Source organism: Mesoplodon bidens (assembly GCF_964165515.1).
Source record: "Mesoplodon bidens genome assembly, chromosome: 1".
NCBI lineage: Eukaryota > Metazoa > Chordata > Mammalia > Artiodactyla > Ziphiidae > Mesoplodon > Mesoplodon bidens.
The window spans coordinates 6354248-6369245 of NC_138176.1; the positions used below are offsets into that span (position 1 = coordinate 6354248).

General features: G+C 40.5%; 1 protein-coding gene across 1 annotated transcript in view; it reads left to right on the plus strand.

Moving 5' to 3' along the window:
- Positions 1–14998, plus strand: part of ADAM12 (ADAM metallopeptidase domain 12) — a 408187-nt gene that overhangs the window by 125549 nt on the left and 267640 nt on the right. Inside the window, exon 3 of the mRNA XM_081234121.1 lies at positions 7468–7541. Within this exon, the coding sequence (XP_081090247.1) occupies positions 7468–7541 (74 nt within the window). The remainder of the gene's footprint in view (positions 1–7467; positions 7542–14998) is intronic.

Below are 14998 nucleotides of genomic sequence, written 5' to 3' on the forward strand. Positions count from 1 at the left end.
CTGTGTTATTCTCCAGCTAATTCAATTTTGTCCTCTCTCAGTTCCACAGGGCCCATATCTTCCCGGCTGTGGAACTGCTGCACTGATATTAAAGTGGTAATCAAGATTGCCTCTAAATATTCATAGCAATAAATGACTCTCTCGTGCCCCATGAGTGCCAGGGCAGCAGCCTGAAGCATTTATTTAGTGCCGGAGAGGGATCCAGTTATTTCGGAGTCCCTTGAATGCAGTATTTTAATATTGTTGTTCTGCTTGAAAAATTAGGTCCCTCTGAGTTTCTAGTATTGGTGGTTGAGACTAACGACTTTGGCTCAGAACTGACCATTGTCTTTGAAAGGATAACCCAGAAGTGGTGATGGGAGTGGACTTGGCTGTTGACCCCACATCTGATTTTTTAATGCAGGCCCCTTCCTTCTGCAGGCTCACTGCCACCTTATTTCAACTTCATGGTCAGGTTCAGATTTTTCTAAGTCATTGAGAATGGCTATTCTTTAAGGACATAGAAACACCAAAGAGACGATATTGTGTATCATTCCATCCATCAGAGGCAAAAACAAATCATAAGCATCCCTGCATCCATGAAAAGTTACATTTATTGACTTGGGATATATGGGTGAAATAATTTAAATTCAATTTTGGGTGAGCTCCCATTTACACAGATTAAAGAATGACAGCCCAACATTTTGGAGTAAAATGGGAAATAAGATCACTTTTAAGATTCCTTTATTGTTGTTATAATAGTGCTCGTAAGTAACAGATAGCAGAGAAAATAATTTACATTGTTATAGGATATCACTTAAGAGGTTATTGTAACTAAAAATGTTATTAACAATAAATAAAAAAATAAATAATAAAGGCAGCCCAATGGATAATACTGAAAAGAAAAAAAAACTGTAGCTAATCAAAATATCACTTTTTAAAAATGTGTTCATCATCGGATGAATGGATAAAGAAGATGTGGCACATATATACAATGGAATATTACTCAGCCATAAAAAGAAACGAAATTGAGCTATTTGTAATGAGGTGGATGGACCTAGAGTCTGTCATACAGAGTGAAGTAAGTCAGAAGGAGAAAGACAAATACCGTATGCTAACATACATATGGAATTTAAGAAAAAAAAATGTCATGAAGAACCTAGGGGTAAGACAGGAATAAAGACACAGACCTACGAGAGAATGGACTTGAGGATATGGGGAGGGGGAAGGGGAAGGGGAAGCTGTGACAAAGCGAGAGAGTGGCATGGACATATATACACTACCAAACGTAAACTAGATAACTAGTGGGAAGCAGCTGCATAGCACGGGGAGATCAGCTCGGTGCTTTGTGACCACCTAGAGGGGTGGGATAGGGAGGGTGGGAGGGAGGGAGACGCAAGAGGGAAGAGATATGGGAACATATGTATATGTATAACTGATTGACTTTGTTATAAAGCAGAAACTAACACACCATTGTAAAGCAATTATACTGCAATAAAGATGTAAAAAAAAAAGTGTTTATATTTCCAGTTAAGTGGGATGTGCTGGGCAAGTACATTGTGGGAAACTTTAGAAAGAGCACAGAGCAGCTGAGGGTCCGAGTGATGGGCAGTGGTGTCTGGCCAGAGCCTTACTTGGCAGACCTCCCTGGGCAAACCATTTGGGGGAGCCTGCCCACACTCATTTCCACGAGGAACTTACAAGGACTGAGGCCTCAGAAGAAACTAAACCTGCCCTGATCAGGGACTTCTAACTTCCAGAACTGTGAGGAAATAAATTTCTGATAGTTAAGCTACCCAGTCTGAGATATTTTCTTATGACAGCCTTAGCAAATGAATACAGGGGGTTTCTAAGATTCTGGTAATATTTTGACTTTTCAGCCGGGTGGTAGGTACCCTGATGATTATTTTATTCTTGTTTTTTAACTTGTACTTACACATTTTATATACTCTTTTGGATATACTTTTGCCAATTGGAAAACTAGAATTATAATGACCGTCAAAACATTTCTAGCCTATTGATAAGCATTTAATTGACTTATTCAGCAAATGCAGTTCTTTAAGCATTCAATAAAGGACACGGTTTCATTAGGGCAATCAACGTCTCATTTTTAAAAAGGAAGGCTGTATTTAACCAACACTAGTTCATCATCTCCAGTGTCTAAAAATCAAAAGAAAATGGAATGAATACATGCTTTTAAACTAAGAAATCTAATGCAATGAGTGGTTTTGAGTTAAAATAGCTCTCTGTTCTCCTTCTCCATTGATTTCTTCTATACCATTCAGATCTCAAGTAAAATTTACAGATAAAGCTCTTTCTACCACCCTGGGGGAAAATGTATTCATTTGAAATATGTTAACATTAGAACGTTCTAACAGCTCCCGTAGGGACTTTATGTAGAATTAGTACCAATGTTCATGTTCAAGCCAGCTGAATTTTTCATGGGGAAAAAACGTGCTGCAAATATTTCATTTTTATTCACAAATATAATTGCCAGGATTTATCTTTAAAATAGTGATGTGTAAGAAAAAAACAAAAGAAAATAGTGATGTGTGTGTCCATATCTTAGTCTAACACAATTTGTAATTAAAGTAACTTTTCGCACATATACATAAAACACATACAAATAAACAGACATATTCATACATATGCTCTTTGGACACATCTTGACAGAACACTGAGATGTATTTTTGTTCTAATATTTTGTAAGCATAATTAATAATCTTGTTTTTCTAAGATATAATTAATGAGTACAAATTGCAGACCCTGGGGGCTTCCCTGGTGGCGCAGTGGTTGAGAGTCCGCCTGCTGATGCAGGGGACGCGGGTTCGTGCCCCAGTCCGGGAGGATCCCGCATGCCGTGGAGCAGCTGGGCCCGTGAGCCATGGCCGCTGAGCCTGCGCGTCCGGAGCCTGTGCTCCGCAACGGGAGAGGCCACAACAGTGAGAGGCCCGCATACCAAAAAAAAAAAAAAAAAAAATTGCAGGCCCTGGAGAGAACATTCTTATATGTGTTTGTAATTAAATTCAAGTGTCAGAAAATATAGGTAAATTTAGGTAAACGGACTCGAAAGCAAATCCAGGGCTGAGAAACACTTTTGTACGCTATATTAAAATCAAAAGAAGTGATGTGTGTTTAGGAATAGTGATATTGAATTTAAAAGTTCAGCAAACACTCAGAAACCTGTACAATTGTTACAAACACCAGACAGTATCAAAAATATAACAAGTAAAATTGTGGTTTTCACTAGATCACTGATGTTTGTATAGTCATTTGCTAGAATGAATCCATAAAAAACAAGATATGTTTAAACTCAGAAAATATACTTAAGCATCTTATGTATATGGAAATACAACAGTTTAACTCTCAAGCTTAAGTAACCACTTAAAAAATAATATCACCCGTCAATTAAAATTGAGAAGAGCTCTCTTAAAGGACATTTAAAAAAAATCCAGTTTGGGTTTGCACTTAATTCTATCCCCTGAAGGCACCAATATTAAAAATAGTCTAGTTCTGGGCAGCTATTGGATGATGCCAGTTTTCGGTCTTTATTACTGACTCAGGCATGTCCAATGAAGATGGAAATTTCTGTGAACTTGCTGTGAAGATGGAAATGTTCCATGTCTGGGCTGTCTAGCAGAGGTACCTACTAACTACGTGTTGCTTTAGAGCCTTGAAATGTGTCCACTGAAACTGATGAACTGATTTTTAATCTTTATTTTATTTTAATTAATTTAAATTTCAATAGCCATATGTATTAGACATGGGAAACTACAGAGAGCCATTCCGAGGGCTGACCTAAAAATAAAGTGAGTAGTGTTTCACGCTATGTGACTCTACCCCAGTTATATGGCATTAGTTAATGCAACTTGTGACATTTTCCCAAAACTCATGTGACCCAACAACTCATGTTGTTGCAGGTTTTGTTTCAATTTTGTTTCCTCTTAACTCATTATTTTAAGGTTGGCTGTTGGAACTTACAATCCACTTTTCTCTTAAAACATAGTAGCGTGTGGTTTGTTAATTCATAGTAGAGTTGAAATGCTGTGTTGTGAAAAAAGTCCCTTGTGCTCTGGAGCTATAATAGTGTCTTTCAAATATGGAATGTTAGAGAACTACGTATAAACGTACTCTTCTATCTCTTATTCAAGCATAAGACCAAACAATCTTGCAAAGCAAAGGCAAACAAAACCAATACACTGAAGTCAGCAGCACTGATTTAATGCAGGTGATGATGTTTGAACAAGACTGACACGCCACTTGCAGCACCAGGGCAAGGCTACCCGGGAGGTGCAGGTGACCTGGAGTTTGTGCTGCCAGTTTCGTCCTGACCCGTCTCTCCTCCAAAGTGCACTTTATAAGCTGCTAAGGAACCTTTATTTCCGCACTGGGCTGTGATGGCATTTGGCCCTTGCTTAGCTTGGCTGCATCATTTGTGAATTAAACCCTCCTCTGCCCTTCTCACATCAGCCTAGATAGTCAAGCTGTCCTGCCCGGCCCCGACCTGAGCACAGCAGCCATGGTGAGCTGGGTCAGGGTGGGCGTGGTCAGGCTGCGTGAACTCTCTTTCCACATCATCAGAATGAAAACACAGCATTCATTTTTAAAAATAAACATTAGGGCTTCCCTGGTGGCGCAGTGGTTGAGAGTCTGCCTGCCAATGCAGGGGACACGGGTTCGTGCCCCGATCCGGGAGGATCCCACATGCCGCGGAGCGGCTGGGCCCGTGAGCCATGGCCGCTGAGCCTGTGCGTCCGGAGCCCGTGCTCCGCAATGGGAGAGGCCACAACAGTGAGAGACCCGCGTACCGCAAAAAATAAAATAAAATAAAATAAACATTAAAAATTTTAAGTTCTTTTGGAGAGAAATGTGAAACCTCCATTTGAACATGCTAGCTGGTGACGGCGTTGGGGGGAGTTGGAATTGACTGTCCACCCCCAGAATCACTGAGGATGCCCAGGGAAAGGGGAAGCAAATGAAGAGCTTCATAGAATAACTTTAGGATGGCACATCAATTTTTACTGGGGTAAGGACTCTGAATCATTGACTTGGGCTCAGCAAGAGAGAGTGTGGCGTGTTCCACCACCCCGTTTTAAGTGGGAGAGTACCTGGGGTAGGGGTGTGGGTTTAGGAACACTGCCATGTGGCTGCATTCCCAGGGCAGGGCAAGAAACTTGTTGGGATTTCTGGGGCAGAACAAAGAATATAGGTTCCTGCCCCCAACTGACAGCTGGGCACACACAGATTAGGGTTTCCTGGGGCCCAGAGGAGAGGAGGAAGATGGCGTCTGCCTAACAAGAGGGAGAAGAGGTTGGTAGAGTTGTTTGCCCTGTTCATTGACTGATTCTCTCCTTCACCAAATATTAATTGAGCTTCTATTATTTGTCTGGCACCTTCGTGGGTATAATAAACAAGTGGACCCACAAGTCAACATACTGAATTTTAATGAGCAGGAAGGGAGTTCTTCCTTACAAGGAGGAAAAGGGCAGGAGACTGGGAGAAAGACTACCTGGGGAGAGGTGGATGTCGTTAGACTGGGGAGTGAGGTAAGGCTTCTTTGTATCATCGACATTTAAGCTGATACCGAGTAGCAGAGTTGGGAGAAAGCATTCCAGGCAGAGGGAACAGCCTGTGCGAAGACTCAGAGATATGAAGGAGCTTGGTGTGTTTGAGGAGCGGGTGAGGTCAGTGTGGCTTAGAGCTGGGTGAGCAAGGAGGAGAGCAACGCAGGTGGGTATGGAGGGACATGAAGGTCAGGCCATTTAGGAGCTATAGCCCACATTGAAGAGTTGGCATATTCACTGGGGAGAACAGTATGGAGTTTTCTCAAAAAACTCTAAAAATAGAACTACCCTATGATCCTGCAATTCCATTCCTTGTTATATATCCAGAAAAAACAAAAACATGAATTCAAAAAGAGAGATGCACCCCAGTGTTCATAGCATAGCACAGCAGCATTATTTACAAAGCCAAGATATGGAAGCAACCTAAGTGTCCATCAATAGATGAATGCCAAAAGAAGATGTGAGATATGTATATATGTGTGTATATATATACATATATATATACACACATGCACATATGTACGTATGGGTGTGTGTGTGTGTATACACACAATGGAATACTACTCAGCCATAAAAAATAATGAAAATTTTGTTATTTGCAGCAACAGGGATGGATTTGAAGGGCATAATGCCAAGTGAAATAAGTCAGACAGAGAAAGACAAATACTGTATGATATCACTTATTTGTGGAATCTAAAAAATACAACAAAATAGTGAATATAACAAAAAAGAGAGCAGACTCACAGATACATAGAACAAACTAATGGTTACCAGTGGGGAGAGGGAGGTGGGGAGGGGCAACATAGGTGTAGGGGATTAAGAGGTACAAACTATTAGGTATAAAATAAGCTATGAGGATATATTGTACAACATAGGGAATATAGCCAATATTTTATAATAACTACAAATGGAGTATAACCTTTAAAAATTGTGAATCACTGTACTGTATACCTGTAACTTATATAATATTGTACTTCAACTATACTTCAATAAATATTTTTTTAAAAAGAGTTGGCATATTATCATCAGTGCAATGGAACATCAGTGCAGGCTTGTCATGACCAGGGCTAGGTGGATGAGGTTGAGTTTTTAAAATATCCTCCCATAGGGCTTCCCTGGTGGCGCAGTGGTTGAGAGTCCGCCTGCCTGTGCCGGGGACAAGGGTTCGTGCCCCGGTCCGGGAAGATCCCACATGCTGCGGAGCAGCTAAGCCCGTGAGCCATGGCCGCTGAGCCTGCGCGTCAGGAGCCTGTGCTCCGCAACGGAAGAGGCCACAAGAGTGAGAGGCCCGCGTACCGCAAAAAAATAAATAAATAAAATAAAATAAAATAAAATAAAATAAAATAAAATATCGTCCCATTGCCATTGGGGGATGAATGGGAGGAAAGCACAGGTCGATGTGGAGGGACCGGGGTAGAAGGGTTTTGCAGCATCCCCATGAGAGATGATTGTGGCTTGATCCAGAGCAAGGTGGAGAGATGTCAGACCCAGACAACAGGAGCTGTGTTTTGGAGGGCGACTCAATAGGACCTCTTCATGGATCAGATGGAGTTGTTGAGGGAGAAGGACTTCAAATTTCTGACATGAGCAGTTGGGGAAATGAAAGTGCCTTCTCTAGAAACAGCAAAACCAAGGAAGGAGTCGATTATGGGAGATGGAAGTTGAGTCAAGAAGGATCCCAAGGGTACATGGCCCAAGGAAAGGAGTGCAGAGGCCAGGAATGCAGGTGTGTCAGTACCATCTGGGAGGGTGATGCGTTTTCCAGACTCTCATCCTGCTTGTTTTGATCTCCTCTACTCAGGATCTCAGAATGGTCCCGGGAAGAAAATGTATTTTTCTCTCCCTCCCTTGACTATGCCTACAGAGCATATTGAGATACTGAAGGGAAATGATCTTCAACTGACTTCTCTCATTTATCTTTCAGAATCATCCAGGAGTCTTGAATTTTCGAATACAACTGGAAAGCAAAGAACTGATTGTAAATCTGGAAAGAAACAAGTAAGTCGAGTTAATTCCTTTTTATGACACGATAGGAGAAAGTTACAACATGGGGACTGGAGAGTGCTGTGTAATTGATGTTGGCATTTAGAGACACAGAACTAAATGTGTAGATTCATAATCCAAATTTGGATGTGAGGCTGGAATTAACTTCAAAATATGATCCAATGGAAAAATAAAGAATTTTATTTTATCACTCTTAAAAGAGAACTTTCTAGCTCAGCAGGTTTTTCTCATAGTTCTGATGTTTCTTGTTTTTTCAGAGCCTGATGTTTCAGGGATAGAATTTAAGCATCCCCTGTTCTGTTCCAATAACAGTGTTCCATAATTAGTTGACTTTTGGCAGTTCCTGGGTTATATAAGGAGAAACAGCTTCAAATGGGTAGAAGCTCTTTTTTCTTTGGGAAATACCAAGAGTTTATTTTGTCTTTCAGACCTTGTCTCCAGTGGTATGAAGTATTTATTTTATCTTTTTACTTAAAAATTTGGCCCTTTTTTTTGCAAAATTATATATATTTTCAGAAAATGGTATTATATATTTTTTTCTGTAGCACATGGATGTTATTACATATTTTGTATGCCTTCCCAGGAGAAAATTGTGCCTGGTTCAAGGCACAAGTAAAAATAACTCATATTCTTGTCATCCTTTATACTGTGGCTCTCTCCATGGGTTCCTCAGACCTAAAGGACCCCTTACTATTCTAATTCATTAGTACCAGCAAAGAATCGAGCTCTCCTAATAAGCAATCTGTATTTAAAGATATAAGTTCCCAAGTCATGCTTGATTCAAAATTGGAGTTTCTGTCTTCCAGAATTACTGGTCCCTGTTTCTCACTCATCAGTGAAATGCTGATTTATTGCTGAAATGACAGTGTAGATAAGACAGCTTCAGTGAAATGAGTTCTGCCAGAGATACTGAGTCACAAAAACCTGACTCAACATCTCTATGTAAACGAGTCAGCTTACTTACTTATACTTACTTTGGTTTGAGGGTCCTGAGCAAACCAGATGAACGGGATCATGAATGGCCAATTCTCACCTTCAGTATCTGACATCATGGCCAACAGCAATTATTAAAAAATAGGTTTTAAAATGCATATGAATATATATTAAATATATATTTTAAATGAGTATATGTAAAATAGCATGACCTGCTTCTTGGGGGCCTGCAGCCTGCCTCTTTGCATTTCTTGCATGTTTCTCCCTCACCATTAGATGGATTAAAAGCTTTTATGAGCAGTAAATAATGTGTTCTTAGCTTTTCTTGTGACTTGGTGATCTTAAACTAGAGGTTCAGGAATACATCTTGGATAATCAGGGGGCTGAACGGAAACCTGAATATTGCTTTTGATATGTTTCTCTTAGCAAAGTATGTATTTTCATGCTCTTTTTTTTCATGTAAGAATATCATAGGACATTTACACTTTCGTACACTGCTGTTTGTATGAGGTTTTGAAAATATCTCAGTGGACGAAACTTGGTATTCCTTGAAAGAGCAAAAGAAAATCAGGCTTCTGGTGGTGATGCATTTCCTCGATGGGGTTTTAGGATTGGCAGCTGGATTTGGGAAGTGTCTTTATTGCGACTGTTCTTATTGTTAGCCTGTTGGAGGAATGTGGTAAATGGCATGAATGAGACTGATCCTGGACCTTTACGTGATATTAGGGCTGCAGGTGGAGGAATGGAAATTGACTTAATAAACACCTTAAGTTATTTGTTTTCACTCTAAAAGGAATATGTGCCCAATGCAGAAAATTGAAAACTGTAGGGAAAAAAATCAAGAGTCCCCACCCCCCCAAAAAGTACCCCTACCACCAAACACAACGTTGGTTGGCATTTTGGTGAATGTTCATGTAGATTTATTTTTCCTTGTAGAAAAGGCTTTGCTTCTTTTGTCTTCCTAGTTGATACTGTAGTCTGTGTGTAATAGGATATCCTACTTCTTCATTTAGCTTTATAATGACATCCTTTTCCATATAGAAATGCATTTCTTCGAGCCCCTCTGGTTCTCTGAGTCTGTAAAGTGGGTTAATGGTCTTATTCATGGTTCCCTTTGAAAATGATTTACCTTCCATTAAGGCGGGTAGTATAGTGCATGCTGACTACTAGGCAGTGGCTAATTTGTATAAAAGATCATTTTAAAAGGTACCTTAATTTGCTCACTTCCAATTCTGGGCCTTTCACAAAATAATCTCAAAATTAGAAAAGTTGTAAACTTAAAACTATCTCTTCTTGGTTTATTTCTTTTCCCAACTTCACTGGCAAAGCATGTTTTAGAAAAGTATGTGGAGATGGTTTAATGTGTTCCTATAACATTTTATAGTTTTTTAAAAATTATCCTACTTATACTCATTGTGGAAATTTCATTCTGTTAAAAATGACATTTTCAAAATTAGAGCATGGTAATATGACTATGTTAATAATCCACTTCCAATCCATTTCCCCCAGTTACTTCAGTATAACAAATTTTTGAAGACGGTGACATGTCTGTTCCATAAGCACTTCACTTTTGAAAGGATGAATACCAAAAAATTCTGCAACTTTATAGGTAGAATGAAATGCTTGTATGCTACTGGTTGTTTGTCAGGCACAAAAGGTAATCAACCCATCCAAAATTAAAAATTAAAATAGAATTTTTAATTTGCATAGCCTTTGGCCCAGTAGATCCAATTGGAGAATTTATCCAAATGAAGCTATAAGAACCCAAAGATAGATGTACGAGGAAGCAGGATAAATGTAAATATTTAACAACCAACAGAACAGAGAGCCCGACCAGTCTGAAGGTCACCTGGTCGGTACCCTGCTTCAGAGCCTACGGGGCGAATCAGCCCTGTGTTCAAGGAGGTTCATTGCAGAAAGTTTTACCTAAAATATGTCCATAGGAGATCGATTAAATAAGTTACGACTCAGCTATGAAATAATACTACACAGTAGTACATCTAAAGATGATGATGGAGATTTTTATTACCGTAAATAGCATTGATAATATGACCAGTGTGAACGGCATGTTGGATAGTAGTTTACATGGCATTCAGTTTTTATCTTAAAATTATACTCATGTACATGTATGCTAGAAAGATTTGGACAACATTTACTTTCTTTATTAATGCTTTACAACAAGAAAATATTACTGTTAAAATAAGGAAAATTTTTATTCATTTATTTATTTATTTATTTATTTATTTTGTGGTACACGGGCCTCTCACTGTTGTGGCCTCTCCTGTTGCGGAGCAACGCCTGCGCGTCCAGAGCCTGTGCTCCGCCACGGGAGAGGCCACAGCAGTGAGAGGCCGGCGTACCGCCAAAAAAAAAAAAAAAAAAAGGAAAGAAAGAAAGAAATGAGGATCTTGGAGAGAGAGGATATATGTATATGTATAACTGACTTACTTTGCTGTCCACCTGAAACTAACACAAGATTGTATAGCAACTATACTTCAATAAAAAAAATTTTTTTAATGGTGGATGTTAGAAAGGCCCCCAGCAACTTTCCAAGGGCTAAAAAGCTCTACCCATGGACTATATCCAGAAATCTATTTTAATTAAAAACCTGCTTTAAAATCATAACCAATATAAAGGTGTCTTCAGTGCTTTCAATCATAAAAATCATCACGTAAAGCAAATGCAAAAAGAGAGTCACCTAAGTAACCCCACTCCAAAACTCTTCGTGGGTAAACCCATTCTTCATGAAATGGGGCTGAATTTGTATTACATGGTTGTTTCAGGGACTCTATTTTATTTGCCTTCTAGCATCTCTAATTTGTGTAGAGATCAGATGCTGTTCATTTAAAATCTGTTTGTAGAGCCATAATTGAATGTTTAAAGAAACTCAAAGCTTCCCTGGAGAAGCATTTTTCATGATGTTGCTGTCTGCCTATGGAACTGCGGGGACCAGCTTTACAAGTTCCATAACTCTCCTGGATCCCCATGGATACGCAGGCCATTTCTTAAACAGGTTCTCTGTGCAACTGCATCTTTGATCAAAATGCTTTATTGGACAGGCTGGCCAGCTTAGACATCCGTTTTTCCGGTTTAGGATAATTAAAACTGATGGCGGTACATCATTCCCACCGAGCTTTCTGTTTTCAAGCCCTGTCCATCACTGGTTGAAGGCAATTGCTGGGGGAAGTCCATAGCCCACTTGATTTATATTTGGGGCGTCTCTGAGCTAGAAGAACTTTGGCACTGACTTTTCTTCTGTCTGGAATAATCCCAGACATCTCTTAAGGGGCCACTCTAATTAATATTCACTCCAGAGCAGTTGCAGAAAGGAGCATTTTAAATTTGTCAAACATGGGCATAAATATTTGAGAAGGCATTTGTTGGACAGTATCTCAGAATATCATGATGTAGGGTAGAGAAATGCAGCCAGTACAGAGGTAGGACTGGGTGGATTAGCAGTTGGCTGAATAACTACCTAGAGGATAGTAATCCATTGTTTAGGTTGAACCAAATCGTGTTGGACAGCTGGACTGAGACTGCTGTCAGTGGCTGTAGGACAGTGTACAAGATCTCATCCTGGCCCACAATTTTGTCAGCCCATCGCTATGAAGACGTAAAAGGTGTGCTGATCACATTTCTTGGCAACGCAAAGCTGGCGGGGGATAACTGTGCTCTCCATGGCAGAATCTGGATTATGGAGATTTCAGCAGTTTGGATCAATGGGCCAAAACTAACAAGATGAGATTTAATGGGGATAAATGTAAAGTCCTATTCTTGGGTTAACAAAAAAATAAACATTGTTAAGTGCAGGAGGAAATTGACTAGTAGTTCTTGCGAATGAGACGTGAAAATTCAATGTGAGCCCCTGAGGCCATGCGGCTGCTGAAAGGTGGCTGCTACCTGGGTGTGCACAGGTTCCTGAGGTGGGTCCTGGACTGGAGAGGCCACCATTCAGCTGTGCATGACCCCGGTCAGGCCACATGCAGAACCCTGACCCCTGCGCTGTTTCAAGCACGATGTTTGAAAGCTGCCTGCCAGCGTTCTCGCCCCCACTATTGGACTTTCATCACCTCTCCCACCAGCTAGGGAGGTCCTCAAGGTCAGGGGGACAGGGTCTTTACTTCCCCCTCCATCCCCTTCCTTGTGGCCTGGCCTGTGGTGGGCGCTCTCTGAGCCCTTAGCAAAGAGTGAAAGATGGGACGTGGATGGCCTGGATCAGGCCAGGAGTGAGTCAGCAGGAGGTTAAAGGTCTGTCCTGGGTGGTGAGAGAAACTACCTATTCAAGGAGAAAGCTTCTGGAGAGAATGCTGGGGCTGGAGTCAGGAAGCCAGGTTCAGAAACCCAGCTTTGCTTCCAGCAACAAGATGCTTACATTTTCTCTGTTTCCTCATCTGCAAAATGGAATAAAAGTCTGTGTACAGTCAGTGCCAAGAGGTTAGAGCTCATGTTCTTTTTGATGATCAGGTTTGAATGACTCAATGACGTATTCTTGCGGACCCAGTGATATGAGTTATTTCACCCAATTGTATCCTTGGCTTCACTGTAACTGTGTCCTGTTTTAAATGTACTAAATTAATAGGGATCAGGTTATGACTAATCTATACCCGTAAGTCTTGATGCTGGTCGAACATCTAATTCTGACAAGAGCTGGAAAGGATTCGTGTGCTAATCCTTTGGGTTCCTGTTGTTGTCATGGTCTTAACTTCACCATCTTGACATCCTCAGGAATTAGAATTTTTAAATCTTTGTTCGCGTGCAGAATGCTGTTTCTTTCCATTTCTACTCTTCCAGAGGAAGCCTCACCTGCCTGTCAGAGCTTCCAGCTTTAACTTGCCTGCTGGTTCTAATTATTGACTAAACTATTGAAGGTAAAACTGTATTATAGAAACTTTACTATCTCATCTTATCTTTTTATCTCTCAACTTCCCTTCCACCATTCACAAATCTTATCGGTCTTTATTAATTCAAATGATTCCTAATGTTCATCAACAATAAACCAATGAGACCATTTCTCTTTTTACTTAGTCATTTACCCACAAACATTTATTTTTTTAAATTTATTTTATTCAAGTATAGTTGATTTACAGTGTGGTGTTAATCTCTATTGTACGGCAAAGTGATTCAGTTATACATATATATACATTCTTTTTCATATTCCTTTCCATTATGGTTTATCACAGGATATTGAATATAGTTCCCTGTGCTATACAGTAGCGCCTTGCTGTTTATCCATTCTCTATATAATAGTTTGCGTCTGCTAAACTCAAACTCCCAATAAATCCCTCCCTCAACCTCCTCCCCCTTGGCAACCACAAGTTTGTTCTCTATGTCTGTGGATCTGTTTCGGTTTCATAGATAAGTTCATTTGTGTCATATTTTAGATTCCACATATGAGTGATATCATATGGTATTTGTTGTTCTCTTTCTGACTTACTTCACTTATATGATAATCTCTAGTTGCATCCATGTTGCTGCAAATGGCATTATTTCATTCTTTTTTATGGCTGAGTAATATCCCATTGTATATATGTAGCACATCGTCTTTATCCATTCATCTGTTGATAGACATTTAGATTGTTTCCATGTCCTGACTACTGTAAATAGTGCTGCTATGAACATAGGGGTGCATGTATCTTTTTGAATTATCGTTTTGTCCAGATATATGCCCAGGAGTGGGATTGCAGGATCATATGGCAGCTCTATTTTCAGCACAAACATTTATTTCATACCGGACACTACAGTTGGCACTGGAGATAGAGTCATCAACAAGGTAAAGTCCTTGTCCTCTCGGAGGTCAGTCAAAGAGCCCAACGCTAAACAGGTCATCACAGGACAATACTGAATGAGAGTGGTGCTGAGAGCTAAAAAGACAAGCAGGAGGCCCAGCCTGGTTCAGGAAGGAACCATGCAGAGAAGCAGCATTTAAGCTTTACGTGAACAGGGGTGAGCCAGGTAAAGGAGGGCAGAGCGTAGAGGGTTCTAGAGAGAAGGATGTGCATACGGAAAGTTCCCAAAAGCAGGGGAAGGAGCGTTGAAGTGTTTCAGAAATGAAGGTCCGTGTGCTGGTGAGCAAGAGGGAGATGGGGAGAGAAGAGTGAAAACCAGTCCATGTGGGACCTTGGGCTCCATGATAAGACCTTGTATTTTCTCCTAAGAACCATGGTGCCTCATGGAAGCAAGGCCTGTAAGCAGGGCACTGACTCTCATAGAAGGGAATAGATGAGAATGTTCTGGACAGAGAATGGACAGAAATTGATGGGCAGTCGAATGTATGGTGTAATATGGAAAGGAAGATGTCAGGGATAATTCTTATACATGAAATGCTGGAAGAACAGTGATGCTCTTTGACCAGAAGAGAGAACCCTAGGAAAGGACCAAGAACTTGCCATTTGAGCAGGGGTCAGGGACACAAAGATATGGATCGTGGTGGTCATGGTCCTCCGAGTCTTGGGGGAAGGTGGACATTTGGGCCTCACAGAATCCACTCTGGAGGTGACCTGTGGAGTGTTCTCATGTGG